The sequence below is a fragment of the Chlorocebus sabaeus genome, chromosome 3, assembly GCF_047675955.1.
Source record: "Chlorocebus sabaeus isolate Y175 chromosome 3, mChlSab1.0.hap1, whole genome shotgun sequence".
In the NCBI taxonomy this organism is placed as follows: Eukaryota; Metazoa; Chordata; class Mammalia; order Primates; family Cercopithecidae; genus Chlorocebus; species Chlorocebus sabaeus.
Window position 1 is genome coordinate 18,187,483 of NC_132906.1, and position 25,917 is coordinate 18,213,399.

The 25,917-nt window shown below is 36.2% G+C and overlaps 1 protein-coding gene across 3 annotated transcripts in view; it reads left to right on the plus strand.

The window, feature by feature from the left end:
* Positions 1 to 8,045: 8,045 nt before the first annotated feature.
* Positions 8,046 to 25,917, plus strand: part of COG6 (component of oligomeric golgi complex 6) — a 132,132-nt gene continuing 114,260 nt past the window's right edge. For 2 of the 3 annotated variants that reach the window (XM_007960205.3, XM_037986773.2), the window contains exons 1-4: positions 8,046 to 8,266; positions 11,777 to 11,920; positions 13,226 to 13,297; positions 17,890 to 17,948. In XM_007960205.3, the coding sequence (XP_007958396.3) occupies positions 8,114 to 8,266; positions 11,777 to 11,920; positions 13,226 to 13,297; positions 17,890 to 17,948 (428 nt within the window). In that variant the 5' untranslated portion in view covers positions 8,046 to 8,113. The remainder of the gene's footprint in view (positions 8,267 to 11,776; positions 11,921 to 13,225; positions 13,298 to 17,889; positions 17,949 to 25,917) is intronic. The other variant, XM_007960204.3, reaches the window with a different exon arrangement.

Below are 25,917 nucleotides of genomic sequence, written 5' to 3' on the forward strand. Positions count from 1 at the left end.
AAATAAATTTTAAAAATAATGATATGATAAGGAATTTGCATAAGGGACCAATTAATTCTGCTCAAGGAGGGGTAGGGTGCTTCATGAAGGTACAAAGAATTGTTTGAGTGGGGCCTGAAGGACAAATAGGACATCACCAGTTTCATAAGAGAAGGCTTTCCTGAAAGAGTGGTGCTAAAATCTGAATGTTTGTGTCCCTGCAAAATTCCTAAGTTGAAATCTTAATTCCCAAGTTAGAATTAGGAAGTATGGCTTTTGGGAGGTGATTAGACCAAGAGGGTGGAGTTCTCATGATTGGGATTCTTGTCCTTGCAAAAGAGGTCTCAAAGAACTCACCAGCCACTTCCTTCTACCTGTGAAATTACTGTGAGAAGGAGCCATTTAGGAACCAGGAGGCGGGCCCTCACCTGACTCTGAATATGCCAGTGCCTTGATCTTGGACTTCCCAGCCCCACACCTGTGAAAAATCAATTTCTGTTGTTTAAAAGCTCTCCAGTTTATGTATTTTGTTATAGTAGCCCAGATGGACTAACACAAGTGGGTTGTAGGAGCCAACATAAGGAGATGAAAGTTTGTGATGCATTTGTAGCCTAGCAAATGGAGTATGGCCAGAATGTTGCATTCATTTGCAGGTGCCTAGAAATGAGGCCAGAGTGATAACATGAAATCTGATGATGAAGGTCTGATTAGGAAGTCCTGTGTATACCATAATAAAACATTTGTTTATTTGATAACTGCCATCACAGTTTTTATTTTATTTCATTTTATTACTTTTTATCTTTTCTTCTGTTTTTTATTTTTTATTTTTATTTGTTTATTTATTTTTTCTTTTGAAGATCCCCACTGGATACCTGTTTCACAAACCATCATGGTTTTTAAGGCAAAAATAGTAATAGGACCAAATCTGTGTTTTAGAAAAATAATGCTGGTGTCAGCATGAAGGCAGTAAAAACTTGGTCAAGGCAACACCAACATAGAACACATTTGAATGCTTAGCTGCAAAAGTTTTTGCTTGCATTCCAAGGGAGAGGTGTACACAACTCAAAACCGAGAAAGCAGTAATACAACCCTTTATTTTTCAGTCTCGCTCTGTTGCCCAAGCTGGAGTGCAGTGGCATGATCTTGGCTCATTGCAACCTCTGCCTCCCGGGTTCAAGAGATTCTCCTGCCTTAGCCTACAGAGTCATTGGGAATACAGTGCGCACCACCATGCCCAGCTAATTTTTGTATTTATAGTAGAGACAGGGTTTCGCTAAGTTGGCCAGGCTGGTCTCGAATTCCTGACCTCAAGCGATCCACCCACCTCGGTCTCCCAAGATGCTGGGATAACAAGCATTAGCAACCATGCCCAGCCCAACCCTTTAAGTTAAATGCCCAATTAAGGGGTAGCTGGCTATGTTACTGAGTTAGCCATACATCCTTGGAAAGGTTTCTTTAGTCTTGGATTACTCATCAATAAGAGTACTAATTACATGATAATGTGGTAATGATCCTTATGTTGCAGAGTAGCTGTGAAGATAAAGATAGTGTATAATAAATTCTAGCACAGAGCCTGATTTTCAATAAACATAGTTGCTAAATAATGGGAGCTACTATTATCAACACAATGAAAAACACAGAAGGCTGAAAATTCTGTGATTCACTAGACATAGCTTTAGCAAATGCCATATTATATTTTGATGAAGCCCCAGTAGCCAATACAAACTGACTTCCTCTTATTTCAGAAGCCAAAGGGCAAGAAAGCTTAAATAACCCTCTAAAGCAATGGTGTCCAATCTTTTGGCTTCTCTGGACCACACATAAGATACACTAACACTAATGATAGCTGACAATCTAAAAAAAAAAAATTGCAAAAAATCCATAATGTTTTAAGTGAGTTTACAAATTGTGTTGGGAAGAATTCAAAGTTGTCCTGAGCCATATCCATGCGGTCTGCGGGCCTCAGGTTGGATAAGCTTGATCTAAAGGAGAGGAGTAGGAGCTTAGAGAGGCCCTCCTTTCAACCTTTTCTTTTTTTTTTCTTTTTCTTTTTTCTTTTTTTTTTTTTGTTGTTGTTTTTGCTTTTGTTTTTGTTTTTGTTTTTAGATGGAGTCTCGCTCTGTCGCCCAGGCTGGAGTGCAGTGGTGCAATCTTGGCTCACTGCAACCTCTGCCTCCCAGATTCAAGCAATTCTCCTGCCTCAGCCTCCCTAGTGATTGAGATTACAGGGCGCGCACCACCACGTCTGGCTAATTTTTGTATTTTTAATAGAGACGGGGTTTTACCGTGTTGACCTCAAACTCTTGACCTCAAGTGATCTGCCCACCTTGGCCTCCCACAGTGCTGGGATTACAGGGGTGAGCCACCGCATCTGGCCTCAACCATTTCTTAGAAGGTAAGAATCTTCACATTTCACTCTATTGGATGATTCTTCTGTCATTTGCTCTTTTACATGCATGTATTTTTTCTCCCATTAAATTGAAATATTTAGGTCAGAGCATATCTTTTAATTCTTTTAATGTTCTACTACTTTATGGAGCTTACTATAAAAATTATCTTTTACATTTTCACTAAAAGACTTTATTTTCAAAAATATACAGATACACATGTCTCTTATGAAACACACCTGAACATTTATTTTAACTCTTGACAAATACTGATTTTAAGTTCTTACAATTTATAGTTAGCCTCATAAAAATATACCTAAGCATTTAAAACATATAATAATTTCCCTGTTTTCATGTTACCACATATTATTTTAATTCATAAATTATCTCATTTACTTTTTTACAATTGTTAATTCAGAGAATTAGAAATAAACAAGAAAAGTGGGTCATGGTTACTTTACCTTAATAATGTCTGTTAATATATTTAGTAATACATGAATAAGACTAGAAAATTTCAATCAGTTTAGAAAGGTACAAAATGGGAAATGGAAGCATTCCTTCTGGAATGTCATCCTGAAAAAAAAAAATCTAAATTTCTATGTATCTCTCCATTTCATGCATATAAGTGATCTCATCATGCATACATAATACAGCTTACTTTTTCACATAATATATTGTGGAATTCTTTGGAGGTTAACATTTAAATCTCCTTCATAGCAGATAACATTTGCATAGTATTCTGCTGAATGAATGAGTGCATCATAATTTATTTGTTCAGTCCTCTATTGATAGACACTTTGGTTGTCTCTCTTTCCTCCTCCCTCCCTTAGTCTCTCCTTCCTTCCCTCCTTTCTTTCTCTTTCTCTTTCTGCCTCTCTTTCTCCCTTCCTTCCTTCCTTTCTCTTCATTTCTCTCTCTGTCTCTATTTTTCTCTCTATTATGAACCATGATATGATAAATATCTTTGTTTATATACTGTGGCAAGTATTTGCATTATATCCATAGTAAATGCCTAGCAGGAAGAGTGCCAAGTTACGAGGACACTCAGATAGCCCTGTGGGAAGGCCCATTTGGTGAGGAATGGAGCCTCCTTCTAATGAGTAGCATATGCCAGTCACATGAGTTTGCCACCTTGAAGTGAATCCTCCAGCACCAAATAAGCTTTCAGATGACTGCAGTCCTAGGTAATATCTGATTGCAGCTTCATGAGAGACCCTGAGCCTAAACCGCCTAGCCAAGTCACTCTTGATTTCCTGACTCACGGAAGTTATGACGGTTTTTTTTTTAATATACTAGTTTTGGGGTAACATGTTAAGCAATATCAGATAACTAAAATACTTATGGCTTGGAACAGTGGTTGTCAACCCTGGACAGTTTTGCCCCTCAGGGACATTGGCAATGTCTGAAGACATTTCGATCGTTCTACCTGGGGAGGATGCTACCGGCATTTAGTAGATAGAGGGCAGGAATGCTGCTAAACAGCCTACGGTGAACAGAAGAGTTCCCAACAACAACAACAACAACAACAACAACAACAAAATACGCAGCCCCAAATGTCAATGGTGCCAAAGTTAAGAAATCCTGAATCCTAGAATAACTTAAATAACGTATTTTAAATAAGGTCTCACTCTGTCAACCAGGCTGGTGTGCAGTGGCATGATCTCGGCTCACCGCAACCTCCGCCTTCCAGGTTCAAGCAATCCTCCCACCTCAACCTCCCGAGTAGCTAAGACTACAGGGACGTGTGGTACCATGCTTGGCTAAATTTTTGTATTTTTGTAGTGACAGGGTTTCTCCATCTTGTCTAGGCTGGTCTCAAACTCCTGGGCTCAAGCTATCTGCCTGCCTCAGCCTCCAAAAGTACTAGGATTAGAGGTGTGAGCCACCATGCCCAGCCCAAGTATTTTCTTTCTTTCCTTCTCCTTTTCTTTCCTTCTTCTTTTCTCTCCTGCTTTCTTTTCTTTTCTTTCCTCTTTTCTTTTCTCCCCCCACCACCGCCCCCATCTCGCTCCCTCCCTCCAGCCCTCCCTCTCTTTCTTTCTTCTTTTTTTTTGGTGACAGATTCCCACTCTGTTACCCAGGCTGGAGTGCAGTGGTGCAATCACGGCTTACTGCAGCCTCAACCTTCTAAGATCAAGTGATCCTCCCACTTCAGCCTCCCAACTAGCTGGGATACAAACATGTACCACCACAACTGGCTATTTTTTAAAATTTTTTGTAGAGGTGGAGTCTCTTGATGTTTCCCAGGCTGGTCTCGTATTCCTGGGCTCAAGTGATCCTCCTGCCTCTAACTCCCAAAGTGTTGGGATTACAGGTATAAACCACTGTGCCTTGTCTCTATATCTTTTTCTTTTCTTCTTCTTCTTCTTTTTTTTTAAAGAAGGAGTCTTGCTATACCATCCAGGCTGGAGTGCAGTGGCGCAATCTTGGTTCACTGCAACCTCTGCCTCCCAGTTGAAGTGATTCTCCTGCCTCAGCCTCCCGAGTAGCTGGGATTACAGGCATGAGCCACCGCACCTGGCTCCATATCGTTTTTAATCTTGGATTTTTAATCACTTTTACAGGCTCTTCCATGCTAACTGATGAAGCAAATCCTGACCAATGTAAAAACATATTTTTGCAATGAGATGCTGACGAGTCACACAACCTCTTTTGCAAGCTAGTTGAATTCCAAGATCCTGTACTTTTTGGAGTTTTGGAAAACAATATGTGAAATAGGTTATTATTTTAATTCTAACAATTTTTCTGTAGATCCTTCTGGATTATCTAGGGACACAATTGCATCATCTGCAAAAAGTGTGAATTTTAAAAATTCTCTCAAATTTTTATGACTTTTTTCTTAGTTTATTATTCTGGTTTGAGCCTCTAGTGAAATAATGCATAGCAGTGATAGTGGACAGTTTTTGTCTTATTCTTGATGTCAAGGAGAAAGTTTTAAATATTTCCTTAGGTGTGATGTTTGTCATAGGGTTTTTTTTTTTTTTTTTTTTTTTGGATATACTCTCAATCCAATTAAGGAAGTCCCTTTCTATTCAAATTGCTAAGGGTTTGCTTGTTTTTTCAATCATGAATGGAAATTGGATTTATCATTTGCTTTTTCTCAATCTATAGAAATGCTCACATGGGAGAAAGAATAGTCTTTTCAGCAAATGGTGTGGGAGACGACTAAATATCCACATTTAAAACAATAAAACTGGATCCCTACCTAACATCCATACACAAAAATTAGCTCAAGATACAAGATAGACTTTAATATAAGTGCTGAAAATATAAAATTTTACTAGGTCGGTGCAAAAGTAATTGCAGTTTTTGCCATTACTTTCAATGGCAGTTATGGCAAAAACTGCAATTACTTTTGTGCCAATGTAATAGAAGAAAACACAGGAATAAATTTTTGTGATCTAGGTTGGGTAATCATTTCTTGAATAAGGCACCAAAAACACAAATAATAAAAAAGAAAATTGATAAGTTGCAGCTCATCAAATTAAGATCAATTGTGCTTCAAAGGATGCCACTGAGAAAGTGAAAGGACAAGCAAAAGTAGCAAAAAATATTTTCCAATAAATCATTAAGACTAGTATCCAGAATATATAAAAAATTCTTACAACTCAATATCATTAGTCTGTTTATATGAAATGTCCCAAACTGGCTATCTATAGGGACAGAAAGCAGATTTGTGCTTTCCTAGGGTGGTAGAGAGGGGAAAATGGGGAGTATTTGCTAATAGGTACAGTTTTCTTCTTAAAGTAGTGAAAATGTCTTAAAATTAGATGGTGGTGATATTTGCTGACTCTGAAATTAAACTAAAAGTTGTCATATTTTATACTTTAAACAGGTGAAGTTTATGGACTCACTGCAGGCTTGAGCTCAAGTGATACTTCCACCTCAAACTTCCAAGTAGCTGGGACCACAGGCATGCCACCACACCTGACTCGTTTTTGTATTATTTTTCTTTTTTTTTTTTTTGTAGAGACAGTGTCTCGCTATGTTGCCTAGGCTGGTCTTTAACTCCTGAACTCAAGTGATCCCCCTGCCTCAGCCTCCCGAAAGTGCTGGGAATACAGGTGTGAGCCACCACACCTGGCCTAAAAAACAGCTTTGAGATGAAACTTGCATGTCATACAATTCATTCATTTAAAGTGTACAGTTCAGTGGTTTTTAGTGTATTGACAGAGCTGTGCAGCCATCACCACAATTTAGCTTTAGAGTATTTTCATCTCCCCCAAAACTAACCTGTACAATGAGCTGGTACTCCCCATTCCCTCTTCCCAACACTCCTCTTCCCAGAACCACTAATCTATTTTCTATCTCTGTGGATTTACCTATTTGGGAGATTTCACATAAGGAAGTCATACAATATGTAATATCTCATGACCACTCCTGACTTGGCATGCTATCATTGTCATTCCTTTGAACTGTACATATTTGCAAACTCCACATTATATTATTGCTTTATATAGTCAAGATTCATTTGGATATATACACCTTAGGAACACCTTTGATATTTTAGTTTTGGTTACACTGAACTTAAATTTATCTGTGAAAAAGACATCTTACAATATTGAGTCTTCCTGTTGAAGAGAACAATATATTTTTTCATTGATTTAAGTTGTATGTTCTCCCAGTAGCACTTTAAAGTTTTCTTCATCTAGGTTCTCTGTCGTTTTTGTTGAATCCATACCTAGATATTGTTGCTTTTTGTATATTTTTTTCTTTTGGATAGTAGAGCCTTCTCGTCTTTATTAGAGTAGAGATGAGTGGTTTTGTCAGTGCTTTCTTTATGTGACCTGTGTAATAGGTAATTTTCCCTTAAGTCTGATATACAATATAAATATGTACATAGATATATATGAAACAAGGAAAATTGATGACAAGAGCCAAATAGTGTTTCTGACAAATAATTCACAGAAGTCCAGGATTTTATTTTGATTCAAATTTTAAAAAATGAGAGAAGAAAGAAAAAAACAAGATGTTTGTTTTTCAGCGTTTCCTGGGAGGTTTTCTCAATTTGTTACTTTCTTATCCATTACTTTACAGTTGCATGGGCTCTGGTCCATTTGTGTCAGAGCCAAGTTCATCTTGTTTTGAGGCCCTTACACTTACACACTTTTCTTGTAACTGGGAATGATTTCTCCTCACGTTCTGATTCTCCTTCGAATCTCAGTTTAAATGTCAACTCCTCTCCAAACCTCCCTGAGTGAAGTGGGCCTTTTCCTTCATTTTCTTTCACTGTACTACTTCATGCCCTGAGCACTCATCACAGCCTAATAACATCTATTAACTGCTTTGTCTGTTTCAGACATACAATGTAGATTCTCCAGTGCCTACCAGAGTACTTGGCACATACTATGCCTTCAACACATAATTTTCAAAAAAATGAATTCAGATAAGGCAAATTTAATTTAAACTTCTAGTTAACTTATGCTGAATGTATATGCCAGGCACAAGTCTTGGTGTATTTTACATATTACATTTGGCTGTCATCTAATTAGCTCAGAAGCTCGCAGACTCACAGTTCCAAAGTCCTCTCTAATCCTAGCAATTTTCTCCTCCCACCTGAGGGTCTTGTCCCGCCCCCCCACATCTTCTTCACCCCTCACCCTTCTGGGAGCCCAGGCAGGGTTACCCGGTGGAGCCTTCCGGGACCGATGCGCATGCGCGGCCGATCTGCACATGCGCAATATTCGCGCTGCCGCCGCTGTCCCTGCCTGGTTGAGGTGGCAGCAAGGGGCCGGACGCGCAGCGCAATGGCTGAGGGCAGCGGGGAAGTGGTCGCAGTGTCTGCGACCGGGGCTGCCAACGGCCTCAACAATGGGGCAGGCGGGACCTCGACGACGACCAACAACCCGCTGTCCCGCAAGCTGCATAAGATCCTGGAGACGCGGCTGGACAACGACAAGGTAACCGGGGCTGGTGGGGCCGGAGGCACAGGTTCCCGCGGGGCTGAGCCGGGCCAGGGGCGGCGTCTGTCAGGGACCCACCGCGGTCTCCCTCGTCCCGGCCGCAGAGCGACCGCGAGTGACCCCAGCCCTGCGAGCTCCGCTGCTCTGCGGGCGCCGGGAGCGGGGGGGTGAGAAAGGGGAGCCCCAGTAACCTCCGGAAAAGCGAAGGGGTTTCCTGTGTGTTCTCTCCACCTGAAAAGGTGCCTTCAAGACTCTCTGGATGGGATTGGTGAACTGTGGCGCCTCGAAAGGTGCCCTCCATACACCCCCGGAGGTGTTTGGCGGTGTGAGCCGGGAGACAGGAGGAGAGCACAGGACGGGATAGGAAATACATGCAGAAGAGCAGATTCCAAGATAAGGCAGTGCGAATGGGGGTCAGGGGACCAAGAGAGCAGTGGTAGGGATAAGGGAGCGTTTCCGCCGACAAGTGACCACAGCTACAATAATTTACAGCGCGAAAGAACTACCTTTGCCCATGGCTGAAATGAACTTATATCTACTAGTTTTTGTTGTTGTTAGCCAAGCGCTATGATTTGTGGGCTCAGGCTGTATTTCTTTAGAAGATAGACCGCATGCTCTCCCAAGTACCTCCTGAAACTCAAGTTGGACTTTACAGTTGCTCACATACCCAGCCATCTCTTCTGTGTCCGTGAGTCGCTAGGTAAATTGATCATGACAGTGTAACATAAAGAAGAACATATCTCAAAGTTTTATAGGTGAATGTGTAGGTAACTGAAAAATAGCTGTCAATAACAATTTGACTCCGATATGTAACAAAATAACATTGCAATGTAATGAATAAGAAAGAAGGGCTCTGGGGGCTACCACTTTTTAGATAGAACCACTAAATTTGTGCATTATGATTTGAGTAAGTCCCTTCACTAATCTCAGCTTCTGTTTAGGAAGTAGGAATACTGCTAGTAACTTTCTCATGGTGGTTATTTGAGGACTCAGTGAGAGACTCCAGGTAAAGTCCTTTGCAAAGAGCCTGGCACTTACTGTTTCTTAACAAATATTAATTTTATCATAAAATTTATGAAGTGTTTAATGTATCTCGTATTGATATTTATTATATCATTTAAGACTGCTACTTATTCTGATGTAGATAACATGGACTTCTTTTTTTTTTTCTTTCTTTTTTTTTTTTTTTTTTTTTTGAGACAGAGTTTCGCACTTGTTGCCCAGGCTGGAGTGCAATGGTGCAATCTCGGCTCACCCCAACCTCCATCTCCCGGGTTCAAGTGATTCTTCTGCCTCAGCCTCCTGAGTAGCTGGGATTACAGGCAGGCGCCACCACACCCGGCTAATTTTGTGTTTTTAGTAGAGATGGGGTTTCTCCTTGTTGGTCAGACGGGTTTCGAACTCCAGACCTCAGGTGATCTGCCCGCCTCGGCCTCCCAAAGTGCTAGGGTTACAAGGTGTGAGCCAGAGCGCCTGGCCACATGACCTTCTTTTTACCATGAGGATAATAAAGCATGGAGAGAGGACAGCTAGGTTGTCATACAACTAGTAACTGGTGGAACTGTAATTTACATTTGAGTCTGTGATTTCGTTCATTCGGTATTACTGACTACTTCTTTGAACCAGACCTAAGGACATTTCAAGGCTATAGTCAAAAGAAACTGCTTCACTTTATGGGTTTTTTTTTTTTCTTTTTTTTGGTATGGTAAGTATTTATAGTTGTAAACATATTTTTGCTTCCCCTTAAATATTAAGTTGGATTTATATAAATAGTGTTACTATTTTTGTCAATCCAGCCAATATTTCAAAATAACATAACAGAAACATGAAAGGATAAGCCTACTGGAATATACAGTAGTAGAGGTGTAGACATGTATATCTGCAAAATTTAGGGTACTATGGGATGTCCTGGGCTTGGTTCTCTGCTCTCTCCTCTTTTCATGTTCTCTCTGTGAGAAAAATCTTGTACTTTCATAATTTTAAGTAGTAAAAAGCATGATTACTCTCAAATTTATGACTGTGTTTCTGACATAGACTGAGCTCCAGATTTGTAGAATGCGTTGTCTATACTATACTTCCAATTGGATACTGATTGACATCATAGAACTTAACATGGGCGGAACTCTTGATTTTTCCCTAAACTGGTTCCACTCTCGCTAAAGAACATCACCATTTACCCCGTCAAGCAAGAAGCATATGAGTAATTTTGGATTCTTGTCACTTTTTTTTTTACATCTCCTGTCAAATCCACAAATGTATCCTACTTTGAAAAAAATTTTTGGAATATCTTTTTTTTTTTTTTTTGAGACCACGTTTCACCCTGTCACCCAGGCTAGAGTCCAGTGGAGAGAACGCGGATTTACTGCAGCCTCGATCTTGCGGGCTCAAGTGATCCTCCTGCCACAGCTTCCCAGGTAGCTGAGTCTACAGGCACATGCCACCATACCTGGCTAATTTTTTGATTTTTTTGTAGAGATAGGGCCTCACTATGTTACCCAAGCTGGTCTTGAACTCCTGGCATCAAACTATCCTCCCAACTTGACCTCCCGAACTGCTGGGATTACAGATGTAAGCCACTGTGCCATGTTTTGGAATATCTCTTTTTCATTTGTACTACTGCCATCTTGGTCTAAGCCACTATCAAACCATACTTGGATTATTTTAGTTTTTTCTCTTACCTACCTCCTTTCTTGTACCCCTCTACCATTCATTTCCCTTACAAAGTTGAATAAACTTTTATAAATGTAAATTGTATTATATTACTCCCCCGCCTAAAATCGTAATAATTTCTCATAGCTTCAGTCATAGTGGCCTTCCTTCTACCACTTTAGGGTCTTTGTACTCACTGTTTGCTCTCTCTGTGGAAGGCTTTGTCTCCATGACTGGCTGTTGCCTACCACTGAGGCCTCAGGTCAAAGTCACCTCAGAGAGGCCTTCCCCTTTAAGTTCTTCCAAGTTCTGCTTCCAGTTATTCAGTTTCTAGCCTGGAGGCTTCCAGTACTTATTCTTAAATAGATCGTTCCAGAGATAGTTAATGTGTACCTTATATATGTGTAAACTAGGTACACACAAGTAAATATGCATGTATATATTCCTTTTAAGTTTTTAACTGTTGGTATTATAACTGTTTCTGTGCTTTGATGTTTCACTTACCATATCTCAAAGCTTATACTACGTAAGTGCATAAAGATTTTTTTTTGTAAATAGGTATATCATAATTTATTTAACCAATCCCTTTTAGATGGACATTTAGATTATTTCTAGTCTTTGCAATTCCAAACAATTCTACAATGAACCTCTTATATATATAACACTATACACAAGTAAGTATACCCTTATTATGTTCTGGAAATAAGCATGCTTCAGTAATTGAAGGTCCTTCAATATTTTTTGGATTGTTTAATGAAAACGAATCATTTGAAAATGATTTCATTACATTTTGTCTTGAGATTAGGAAAACATTTAAAAATTAGTTCTAGTAACTATCTTCTGTTACCAATTGTATAGGAGATGTTAGAAGCTCTCAAGGCACTTTCAACCTTTTTTGTTGAAAATAGTCTGAGAACTCGAAGAAATTTACGTGGAGATATTGAACGTAAAAGTTTAGCCATCAATGAAGAATTTGTAAGCATTTTCAAGGAAGTGAAGGAGGTATGTAAACTCTTTTCATTTAGCGTATATTGATAACTTACTGTTATGTCTGGCTCTGTGCTAAGTATTTTTTTGAATTAGATTGATATATTTGCTATTCGTATACTATGCCCAAATAGAAAACTTAGCTAATTTCTCTTGCTGCATTTGGGTCTTTATTTGTATTAATGTGATTTATGAATCTGTGACTTCCACAAATATTAATTCTTAGAAAGTTGTAACATTGTTCTTGAAGATTATCTTAGGAATTTTAGCTTTTTTTAACAAAAATATTAACATTTCCCTGAATGGCTTTCCAGTAGAAATATCCCCTCATCGAATAAACCTGTCTTGGATAACAACTTCTCTATTGGAGATTAATTAGAATTGAGTTACTTTTACTATATCCTAAAATATGAAAATTTCAGATTAATATCAGTAACTTCAATGTATTAATAATGATTCATCATACTTGAGAGTATAGTCCACTCGCCATAGAGTGAAAATAAGTTTTGTTTATGTTATTATATCTTATTTATTATGTAATATTTTATTAACTGTATTAATACATTGTAATAGTAATATATTTCTCTGGAAGTTATGGAAGTGTTGCACATGGTTTCAATGAGTGTTCAATAAAAATAGATTGTTTTAACACCTTGGTAGGTTTTTATTGACTGAAGACTAATAATTTGGAAAGGATTTTTTTTTTTAATTACATTAGAGATGGAATCTTGCTATGTTGCCCAGGCTGGAGTGCAGTGGCTGTTCCCAGATATGATCATAGTACACTATAACATTGAACTCCTGGGCTCACTCAATTCTCGCACCTTAGTCTCCCAAGTAACTGGGACTACAGGTGCGTGCCACCATGCCTGGCTCTTTTAAACATCATTTCCTACTAAAAGGAACAATCGTATCAGTATCAGAAAGCAAAGATGCTATCTGAGACTATTGGATAAATGTCAAAAGGACTTTGGAGCTAATATGAAGAGGATTCTTCCACTGGCCAAACATAGGACTATTTGAACATCAGTAAGAATAACTGCAATTGAATAACACTAGGAATACAGGGATATTCAGTTTTATAAAGCATTTGCCATTTTCCTGTGGTCATATTCTCTAAAAGGACTGGACTATTTTCTTTACAGTTTTTCTAACACTAGATGTTATTGTTTTTAATCATTTCCAGTTTTAAATATGGGATCTCTTGTCACGCCTTGACCAAAAAAAAATTTATGTAACTAAAATAAGGATTTAGCTAAGAGAAGAGAACCTTCTTCTTATTGTATATATGATATATGATGTTACTTTTCTCCTTTTCAGGAACTTGAAAGCATAAGTGAAGATGTTCAAGCAATGAGCAACTGTTGTCAAGATATGACAAGTCGCCTACAGGTATTGTATGATGGCTAGATTTTGGCATAGTTCCTGGGCTACAGAGCAAGACTCCGTCTCAAAAAAAATAAAAAAATAAAAAAATAAAAACTTTCAAAAATTATTGGGTCTACAAAATGTATAGATATCTAATCCATAATGCCCTGTAGGAAATTTGGGTATAAATATAATCCTTATTTTTAAAAATTTTAGATATCTTTGTGTTTCTTTGGATAATGATTTATTAATATTGTTCAACTGACTTTACAGCATTTATGTTTTGATCTGGCCAGTACAGAGCTAACTATGTAGAATTGTGATAAACCTTTCAATTCCATAATATTCTAGAAATCTAGGAAGAATGATTTTCTTTTAGTAAGAAGCCTTAGGATTAATTTCACACTAAAGCCGTGCCTGATAAAGACCCAGCTTAATTCTGATTTATGCATAGCCTTAAAACAATTCTGGGAAAATATGTATAATTTTAGATCTTTTAATGAAAGCAGTCCTAAACTTACAATTTGGCAGCAGAATCTGCATTTTGACTTAATTACCCTCAGTCATCTAATTTTGGAGTAGTACATAGAACAGTTTCCTCCTAAGGGCCAATCATGATTACGTCTACTACCTTCACATTTTAAGAGCAAGCTTCTATCTCTAAGTGTCTCCTGGAACCATTGACATCAACAGTGATTCTAGGAAGAATCATTAATGCATATTCTATAGATTAATCACAGGCTACTTGCATCATCAGTTTGCAGGGCTAGTTAATTTCTTGTTTCTCTAAAATTTTATCTTTTCTGGTCTTGTCTAAATTTTGATATTCTTACTAACTTATCAGATATTATTGGCATGTTTATTGTCTCTCAGTCCAATATTTAAGTATTTGTTAATTTGACAATATTTAAATAATTATATAGTATATACTAATTATTAATGTCCATTTCACATTTTTGGCATATATTTACTTTATGCCTCAGTGGTTGATTTGGTTTGACCCTTCTTTTTCTTTAATTTTTTATTTCCTTTTCTCATCTTTTAGTTTCCATAATGTAATGCCTTTCCTCAAATTACACTTTATAATGTTTTCTATATTGTACCTTTGTGTTTTTTAAATAATATTATGCTCTGTAATGTTAGACTACTCAGTTTCCAACTTTTAGTGGTAGTATCTCTTATTTTTTAATTTGTACCCTTACTTATAATTTTATACTTTTCATCATAGAGTTTTAAATATAAAAAGATCATAGTATTTTAATTCTTCGTGCTATTTTTCAAATAGTTTATAAATATTTTAAATTACAACCGAAGTGTCTCCTTCTGTTTTGTCCTTTGTATTTTTTTTTTGAGACAGAGTCTCACTCTATCCTCAGTGGTGCGATCTTGGCTCACAGCAACCTCCACCTTCTGGGTTCAAGCAATTGTGTCTCAGCCTCCCAAGTAGCTGGGATTGCAGGCGCCTGACACCACGCCTGGCTACTTTTTGGGTTTTTAATAGAGGCAGGATTTCGCTATGTTGTCCAGGCTGGTCTCAAACTCCTGACCTCAAGTGATCTGCCTGCCTCGGCCTCCCAAAGTGCTGGGATTACAGACATGAGCCACCATGCCTGGCCAGTCCTTTATATTTTCTTTGCACCCACCTTACATCCTATTTTTTCTTCTGTAGTGACATGGGCCTATTTTCTTTCTTTTTTCAGGTCAACTTTATTGAGGAATAATTTATGAATGGTAATAAACTGCACCCATTCAAAGTGTTCATATTGATAGGCTTGACAGTTTTATACACCTGTGAAACAACAACCATAATCAAGATACAGAACATTTTTATCACCTATAAAAGATTCCCTCATAGCTTTTTAATTGAATATTTAAAAATATTTGATACTGCCTATTGTTTACATTCATTTTTGATCCACATATCATTTCTAATAGTAGGAGGTCCATGATTTTGAAGGTTTTGTTTATTCTTTCAAATTATGCTTAAAGGTAATTTATTTGGATACAGCACTATTGGAATTCTAATAGTGTATGTTCATAATATCAACTCTAATGTTCTTAAGTTATTCATTCATAAAGAAAAGTATTTCTTAGAGTATCCGCTCTGTTTTTCTTATCGAATGTTGTTATAATGATTCATTTAATTATTTAATATTTTCTGAAATGCTTTGCCTATGGTACCTTTTAGAAATTATTAGAAAACATTTAAAAATGTAATCGGTAGTTTTATATATGTTATTGTTTATTCCTTTGTGGTTTTCCTTGGATAAATTACATTTAGTTGCATATGTTTATTATGAATTCAATAATAATCATCTTTAACATTTAAGATAAATGGAAAGTGAGATTAATAGTCTTCATTAATATTATTAAATATTACTTTGGAATTCTTACCATAGTTTATAAATGGAAAAAATCAGGAAATATGCAAAAAACATTTGCAAATTCTTATTATATAACATTGTGCTAAAGTATCGTATTTCATTGATTAATAAATGGTGTTGATTGTAAGGTGCACCCTCAATAATGACTGGAGTAAAAAGCTAGTAAATGTTTTTTGATACTGATTTTGTGAAGCATTCTTTTTTTCAGAAATATTAAAATGTAAATATATCTTTGACTTGAGGGGATACTATATTTTAAAAATTGCATAAGGCCAGACTGTACAAGGGTGGAAATGGAACTTCAAAGTTTAAGAAGTATAAGCATTTGAAGAAGTTATTGGCAGTCTAATAATTCCAAAAGAGTACCTTGGGAGCTATCATGTTGAGCTCCATTCCTTAAAAGTCAGTGAAATGGCCGGGCATGGTGGCTCACACCCATAATCTCAGCATTTTGGGAGGCTGAGGCAGAAGGATCCTTTGCGACTAGTCTGGGCAACATAGCAAGACCCCATCTCTACCAAAAACTTTTAATAAGTTATCCAGGCATGGTGGCACATGCCTATAGTCCTAGCTTTTCTAGAGGCTTAGGTGGGAGGATTGCTTGGGCCCAGGAGGTCAAGGCTTCAGTGACTCAAGATTGCACCACCGTACTCCAGACTGGGTGACAGAGTGAGTGAGACCCTGCCTCTTTAAAAACAAATAATAATAATAAAGATAAGTGATATGCAGAATTACCTAGGTTCAAATCTATTTTCTTAAAAAATCTATTTCCTGGGAACATATACTCAAAATAGCTTCATTTGAGGTGGCAATCAGGCTCTGTTATTGACAGGATACCTAGAAAGCAATAAGACAATTTCCCTCACAGTCTGAAAACTGAGTTTGTAGAGGATTAGGCCTCTAAAAACCCAGAACTGGAGGTGTCTAGGTCTAAGGCAGCTTTAGAAAGAAACCTTAGCAACAGGCCAGGCACAGTGGCTCACCCCTGTAATCCTACCACTTTGGGAGGCCGAGGCAGGCAGATCACGAGGTCAGGAGATTGAGACCATCCTGGTTAACACGGTGAAACCCCTTCTCTACTGAAAATACAAAAAATTAGCCGGGAGTGGTGGCGGGCGCCTGTAGTCCCAGCTACTCAGGAGGCTGAGGCAGAAGAATGGCGTGAACCCGGGAGGCAGAGCTTGCAGTGAGCCCAGATCGCGCCACTGCACTCCATCCAGCCTGGGTGACAGAACGAGACTCTGTCTCAAAAAAAAAAAAAAAAAAAAAGAAAGAAATCTTAGCAACAGAAGCTTGACTCTTTATTGTGGTGTTCTAACATGAAAATGACCCAGTGTCTTCGGGTGTTTGCTCTGGTATTTTCTCTTTAACAGACTGACTCACCTTCTATTTTATGTGTTTTTCTCTACTTTACTAATGACGTAATTTATGCATCTTTCTGGCTCATTTAATTTTTCTTCAAGGCATGGACTCTATTTCTGTACGTGCCTCATGACTACTTGCTTCTCTTCTTGTTGTTTATTGCCTTAGTTTTGTAATATTCCCCAGTTCAGATCTTTGAGAGAGAATCTTATTGTCTTTTGTTTAAAGCCACTTCGTGAATGTGTTCTAATCTTTGGATAAAATGCTTTCTTAATTGACTTTTCACTCTTGATCCTTTCAACTGTGGCTTAGGGAAGGGAGAATTGCTTAGAATGGAAGTTGGTTAGGAACAGCCTTGTGTCCTTTAGATGGGGCTAGCTCTGATCCTCACCCAAAAACTTATATGGCAGGTAGTTTGTATATTACAACTTTCAAATTTTTACCTCCATCTTACACTTTTCTGTTGAGCTCCACACTTGCTTTTCAGTGACTTAGTTAACAACCCCATGTAGAGGTTGCATGGTATCTCAGTTCAACATGTCCATACCTGAAGTCATGTTCTTCATTCTTAACTTGTTCTTCCAGTGCTTCTGTTGCACTAAAAAGCATCATGAACTATTAAGTTCTTTAGTCAGCATCTGGATACCTTTTTCTTTCTTGTAAGCCTTAGCATTATGTGTATATTAAGAACTCTTGAGTGTGTTCCTCCAGTAGATGAGCCTTGAAACATCTACATATTTCATTTTGTTGTGCTTTTCTTTTGAGTTCCATAGAGTGATCTCAAGTCTAAATTTCAGTAAGTGGTAGTTTTGTTTTCTGAAATGTAATAAAATTGGAATGTACTTATATTAGATATGTTTATAATTTTAGGCAGCAAAGGAACAGACTCAAGATTTAATAGTAAAAACCACTAAGCTTCAATCTGAAAGGTAAGTTTTTCTTCATACAACCACCTTTTCAATAATTTGGAGATTGGAGTCAAAGAAAATTATATATAACTCCAAATCAAAATTAAAGCAGAATAATAACATGGTTCATAAGGTCCTAAGCTATTATATTATCCAGTAGTAACTTTAGCATAAAGACAGTAGTTTAGGAGCATTAAACTTGATATTGGGTTGAGAGATTATTCCTTCTTTGGAAGAGAGGTGATGATGTATTGTCATTGTTTGCTGCGGAGTTCAGAAATGATTGCTTTTTAAAATGTAAATTTTTTCAGATTTTTAATAGCTTTACTACTATTTTTTTCACAATCATTGTCTTTTATTTTTAAGCTATGATATATCCTCTCTGGTATAATTAAGAGTTAATTGTATAAATTCTCCTTGTAGTTTATACAATAGGTATACTGTTGGTTGATTGAATGAATGAGTGAGTGAATAAAGGTGAGTACAGTATGCATTTGTATAATGTGTTGTGTTCAGTATTGCTAAAACTCATAGCAATTATGCTAAAACTCATTAACAATGCATCTCTCCTGTGTGGAGTAGTGTAGAGGGGGAGAAGCATTATATTATGATGCAGTATACTTGTCTCCTGCTCAGTAGTTGGGTACATCACTTAAACCTTTTAGTATTCTAGGTATTTCATCAGTAATATGGAGATACTACCACTTTAACTGCTCATTTTGCAGTAGGTCAGTATACTGTAGTATAGACCACAGGTCATCAAACTATGGCCACATGCCAAATCCGGCTCACCACCTGCTTTTGTAAATGCACCTTTATTGGAACACAGCTACGGTTGTGTTTACATACTGTCTATGGCTGCTTTCACCCTACTGCAACAGAGTTGTGTGGTTACAACAGAGACCATATGTGGCCTACAAAGCCTAAAATATGTACTATCAAGATTTTTACAGAAAAAGTCTGTGACTCCTGATCCATCTCATGTTTTTTGTTGTTCGGGTCAAGATCAGTGGGTTGTAAATTATGATTTATCAGTCATTACTACTATTTAAGTCAATCATAGCTAGCCTGAAAAAGTAAATTAGAATAAAATAAAATAGAAAATAGTCTGGGTAGCTGGGCATGGTGGTGCACACCTGAAGTCCCATATATTCTGGAGGTTAAGGTGGGAAGATCATTTGAGCCTAGGAGTTCAAGGTTGCAGTGAGCTATGATAATGCCACTGCACTCCAGCCTGGGTGACAGAGGGAGACCCTGTCTCTAAAAAATAAATAAGTAAAAATAGTTTGGGTGAATATTATTTTGTGAAGCGTTTCTTTCAGTTTTGGTAATGGTTTTAAATGGTTTAATATTATGGGTCATAGTCAAGGGTTTGAAAAACACTGCGCTAGACCAACAATGGCAAATACATGACCCCCAACTCCTTAGTTTTACATCCATTGATCTTGACATTCTTTTATATTCAGCCCTTAATCCTTCTTAATACAATTCTCTTCAGGCTAAGATTGATGAATGGGAAATTATAAAGAATGCAGAGGTGTAAAGTTACTTGTATAAAAGAATATCATGGGCTACTGAGGACTCAGAGATCCACTGGAATGATCCATTGCAGTTAAAATGGTAACCAATGTAACTTACTTTTCTGTCATATAAAAACATGGAGAAAATGTGACAAAATTAGCAAAATAAACTATATGTACCAATATCATCTAAAAATACTATCTTTAATAGCACAAAACAAAGCAAACATTTTCTTTACCCGTATAGGAAGTATGTTATTGGATATTGAAACATGTACCTTATCTTAAAACTGTGGCTTTCAAAGCATAGTTCATTGAATCTTAGGGTTTCTTTGCAAGATGTAGAAGGATAATGGAGTCTTGGAGGTCAGATTCTCTCACCCTAATTTTAGTTAGAGCAATTTTACTTTTACTTATTTAATGTATGAGGATTCCATGTAAGATTTTGTTTGAAAAAAGGGGTTGACAGCAGGAAAATATAAAAATATTGCCCAATTTTAAGACTAGTTGAAAGGAAAAATACCAAATAAAATAGTCTCTTGATTTTATTCCTTATGCCAGAATAAAATCGTTAAAAAAAAAACCTAAGTATCAAAACTTTATAAAAGTTTAATCATAATTTCATGCATTTCATTCCCTTTTTGTTTACTAACTACCTTCCCTTTCACTAAAATCCACCTTTACCCATTTTGTGATTTCTACAAGCCAAAATGAGAGCAAGTTGATGTTGTCCTCAGATTTATTGAATTGCAAATTGCCTGGATAGAAATTAATTTTAGGAAGTCTGGCCTTAAATTCTCTTTTATCTTGTTTATGTCATTCTGTATTTTATAGCTGGATAAATGGTCGTACCCCCCCATTGGTGGTTAATTACTGGATGTTGACCTGTAAGTCAGCTTTTTTTCTGAAAAGTCTGTAAACTTTTCAGAGCACCTTCAATCCAATCCTTTTATGTTTAACATTTAATCAAAGACTTTAGAGTATATATAGACAACTTACATAGAAAATTGTGAATGACACAAAGTATGGAATGTTAAATGTGAAATATCAACAGACTCAAGCTTTTAAGAAAAAACGGGGCGGGCAAGAGGGTGAATAGGATGGTAAAGGGTCTCAAAAAATGATGTAGGGTTGAAAACACCAGAATTGTTTATTTAGAAGTATAGGACTAAGAGGGACACGATGGTGTCTTCAAATATTTGATGATCTTTCTTGTTTAAAAAAGGGCTAAATTTTATTATGTATTGCTGCTGAGTTTGGAACTGAGTTTTAAAGGAGAAATTTACAGGTGGCAAATTTTGACTTATAATAAGTAAGAATTTTCTATCCCTTACAATTTGAACAATTAGTTCTTCAAAGCTTTTTTTTTTTAAATCACTGGAAATATTTAGTCTGATGTTAGGTGTCATTGGAGCCATCTTTTATTTCAGTTTTTCTTCCTGATCTTTTACGTTACAATTCATGTATCCCACGCTTTATCTCAGTAAACATAAGAACCACCAAGGAGCTTGATAAAATGGCAAGTTTTGGCCTCCATCCTCAGAGATCTGACTGAAAAAAGTAAACAACTGTGTCTTTTGGTTAATGACTCAGTAAATCTTGATTCGGGCTCAGGATTCGGCCCCAGGGATTTTTATGCAGTGGTCCAGAGACTATAATTTGAAAGACCTGGGCTTAGACAAAATATTATTCATATTTTTAATTTTTTGTGGAATGTCCCTCTCCCCTACCTGAATTCTCTCATCTCCTAACTGTTAAACTTTGAAAAAACATTTAAACTTTTTAAATGTTAAACTTTATATTTTGAGATAATTATAGATTCATATGCAACTGTAAGAAATAATACACAGATCCAAGGTAGCCTTTACCTTGTTTCTGCCAAAGGTAACATTTTACAGAACTATAGTATGGTACCACAACTAGGATAATGACCTTGGTACTATCTACCTGTCTTATTCAGATTTCACAGTTTTACTTATTGGTGTATTTATTTTTATACATTTTATCATTTGTAGATTCCTGAATGCACCACCATAGTCACGATATAGTACAGTTCCATCACCACAAATATTCCCCTGTTGGTGGTAGACAGTGGTGAGAAAAGTTACAGACTAAGCCCATGCGAGAGATGGTTGACTCTGCAAAGCAGTCAGCTCTGTGAGGAAAGGCAATGTTAAATTTCTTTATCAGAATTAAGCCTGTGCCTTCACCGTAAAATTAGATTGCATTTTATAACAGTTCTTTTGAAAGAAAAGTGTCCTAGAAAAACACATGCCCTGTTAGAGACCTTGACATTAATTTTTCTCTAACTTAGTGCTGAACACAAAAACAAACGTTACTTTAATTAAAAATTGTGACTAAAACTAAGAGGATAACACATCAGTAATCCTGTATGCAAAGCCTATTTAAACATTTCCTGTTCTCAGTTAAATCTTTTTGTTTTCATTTTTAGTGTAATATGTATTACAGTTGTTTGCAATTAATTGTTGATTTGATTGTCTCTTTATCTCCTAAACTGTGAGCTCCTTGAGAACAATGACAATTTCTTATTCTCCTTTTTGTATTTGCAGTGCCTGGTATTTCACAGATTCAATAAATAATTTTTGAGTAAATGAATATGGGAAGCAACTATAATGTTAGGAAAGGAACATAAAGTGAAAACTAAAAATAAGCCTTGTATTGGAGCTTGTAATATGGGACTCTAAATAATGCATACAGGAGACAATAGTAGAACATTGTGCTTCTGTTCATGTATTCTCAAAACTAAGCAAGGTTTATGTTTATTATTTTAGTCAGCCTATGGAAGTGTTTTGACCTGATAATGCTTTTGGGAAATGAAAATTCATGACATTCTAGTATCCCAAGAGCTATAGATATGATGTGTCAAGTGAACATTTGTGTGAATATATTTTAGGAAAGTTGCAAGGTGGAAATTATGATAACAGGTCTCTGGGGGCTGACACGGAGTTGGTTTTTCATTTTAAAATATCTTTTTAACAAGAAACTTCGTTAAACAAGCAGTTAGCTTTAGAAATAGAAATACTGTGGGATTATTTGAATAATGTGATACTCTTATTCAGACAAATGTATAAATGATATGAATGTTTTTCCAACTGAGTGAGAAAGTCAGTCAGTCATCAGGACAGCTGAGATGCTCTAATAGATAAAGCTCAATGTAGAATTTTCTTCACAGGACTGCAGGTTAGCATTTCCCTTTAATATTTCATTGGTAGCCAGACGATGGGCTTCACTGATGATCAGGAAAGGCTATATGTACATGAACATACCTTTGTATTTTTTAAATACTACTGACATCACTATTATATTTTTATTATCTCTTGTAAAGGCCCACCAGCCAGATTTCTCTCTGGACTCAGAAAAATAATTTCTGGAGAATGTTTATGTGTGTGTATTTTTTTAAGTTCAGTATGTTAAAATGGAAAGAATATAGGATTTAAGACAAAAGCCTGAACTTTAATCGAAACCTTGGGTTAAAGATTAATAGATTTTTGATTTTATACAGTTATTTCTTAACCTCCCTTAACCTAAGTTTCTATGTCTGAAAGAAGGAAGGGAAAAATATCTATGTCATGGGGTTTTTGAGATAACTAAATGATTTACGTAAGTTGCTGAACACACTGCATGACATACATTAAAGAATGTTGCCCCTCTCTACTCCTCCCTTTTATTGGACAAAGAAATTCATGTCACGCATCTTATTTCTATTTTTGCTCTGGCAACTAGGAAGCTTAGAGCTATTTTGTGCTTAATTGCAATAGCTTTCCTCAGATGTATTATTTCTCAGCCTTTCCCTTTATTTCTTACTATTTTAGTTTTTAACAGTTTTATTTTAATTGCACTGTAAACTACTTTAACTCAGGTTTTGAAATTGGTGGCATAAAAATATAAAACTTTTTCTTGCATAAATGGTTTTATATTGCATGTAAAAATATACTGCAGAAGCATATATGACACATTTTCTTTCATTACCTAATAAAAGGTTAGGGGAAAGCAGGGGAGCATCACATCTCTTTTCTTCTTTCTTCCTATCTCATTTGTACATAGCAGCAACTATCCAAAAGAAAATATTGCCAGTGACATGCAGGGGCCCGACTCAGATAAACTGTAACAACTTTATTTCAGTCACACATATTGGACTGGAAATGAAAATTTGGGGGTAAGGCACAGTATGACTTATCTGTTTCTCGTGATTATGATGATCATACTCTAAGGGAAATAGTATGAGGAAAAATTTGGAAATAATCTTTGGTTTACGTATTTTAAAAATTAGGTTTGGAGATGGTATGGATTTTTTTTAATGAAAATTTTGTCTGATCAAATTTTCCCCACCAATAAAAATGAACTTTTTCTCCCTTTTTTCCCCACCAATACAAAAGAGGTTTTGTTTTTTTCCTTCCTTTTTTTTGTGGTCACACTTCATTTAAAGGGGCTATTGCTTTTTTATTTCCTGATTTAACTGCGTTTATCAACCAGGTAGACTTTTTCTGCATTCTCATTCGTTCTACCTGGAATTCCATTTCCCAAAATTCATTTGTTGAAAACTCATTTGTCCCTTAAGGTTCCCTGTTGTTTATGCCCATCATATATTTCAAAATATTTTACAAAACTTAAGAATTACAGGCTATCATGTGTGTGTCACACATGCATGTACATGTTCCTTGAGAATGTATATATGGAAGTACATATATATGTTTCAAAGAAAGTCTTGCTTTCTTTAACAAATACTTCAGCTTATAGGAAATTGTATTCCACCTTTGTGCTTTACAGTTTTATTATCTATTTTCCATGTTCAGCCAGGAACCTTTACTCAGTCACCAGAAAAAAAAATTAATTAGTTCCTTCTTTGTACTCCCACAACACATTATTCTTCTAGCACTTATTTTCTGCCCTATAATTTCTGAACAATTGCTGGACATTATGGTCTTTGACTATTTTAACTGGATAGCAAAGGCAGTGTATTAATGCTCTTTGTACCCACTCCTTTCTACACAGAAAACTTATCAACTGAATATATCTACACGGTTACTTTAACATTTTAAATAGTTATTGCTGACATTGCCTGTTAATATTTGACACTCTTACTTTATAAGAGTAATAGCAATTGTGCATATACTTAACTAAATGTTATTAAGGAGTGGAAAGTATCAAGCTGAAAGAATGTATTAGATGCCTTTTAAGCTGTATTTTGTACAGTTATAATCATGTAATTGTAATTCAAAAGGTAGAGCCTTTGTATTGTAAAAACATCTTTGTTGAGATATAATTCACATATCACAAAATTAAAGTAGGTAGTTTATTGGTTTTTAGTATATTCAAAGCATTGTGCAACCATCATTATGATCTGAGTTACAACATTTTCACCATCCCAGAAAGAAAACTCATGACCATTAGTAGTCATCCAGCCTTAGTGGACCATTAATCTACTTTCTGCCTCTCTAGATTTGCCTATTCTGAATCTTTCATGCAAATAAGATCACACAATATGTGGCCCTTTTGGCTAGCTTTTTCCACATAGCATAAATACTTTTAAGATTCATCCATGGTACTTTAACTTTTTTGTGGCTGAATAGTATTCCATTGTACAGCTATACCACATTCTGTTCACCTGCTCACTAGTTGATAGACATTTGGGTTGTTTCCACTATTTGGCTGTTGCAAATAATGCTGGCTGTAAATATTTGTTTACAAGTTTTTGTGTGGGCATATGTTTTATTCCTCCTAGGTATATATTTAGAGGTAGAATTGCTGAATCATGTATGGTAACTCTTTGTTTAACTGTTTGAGGAACTGCCACACTCTTTCTAAAGAAGCTGCAGTTTTGCATTTCCAAAAGCAACATATGAGGATTCCAATTTCTGCATATCTTTGTTTTTAATCTGTCATTTTGATGATAGCCATGCTACTGGGTGTGAAGTACTGCTCATTGTGGTTTAGATTTGCGTTTTCCTAATGACTAATGATGTCAAGCATCTTTTTATTGCTTATTGGTATTTGCATATTTTCTTTGGAGAAATGTCTATTTACGTCCTTTACCCATTTTTTGTTTAGGTTACTTGCGTTTTTATTTATTGGTTGTAAAAGTTCTTTATATATTCTGGATATAGGTTTTTTAGCAGATACATTATTTTCTCCCATTCTGTGAGTTATCTTCACTTTTGTGATATCATTTATAGCACAAACATTTTAAATTTTGATGTAGCTCAGTTTTATCTTTTTTGTCATTTGTATGTGCTTTATTTTTCAATATATTTTTGTATTGAAGTTATTTTATCTATTTGTTTTAAAATACTGAGATAAAAATTTAGAAATTTATCAGGTTTTAAAATCATGGCGTGATCCTGGAAATGCTGACAAGTGAGCATTGAGTTTTAACCAGTCTTTCAAAAATGTTTAACTTTCAGTTTGATGCTTTATAGAAACTTAAAGTGGAAAGTTTCTTCTTTTTTTCT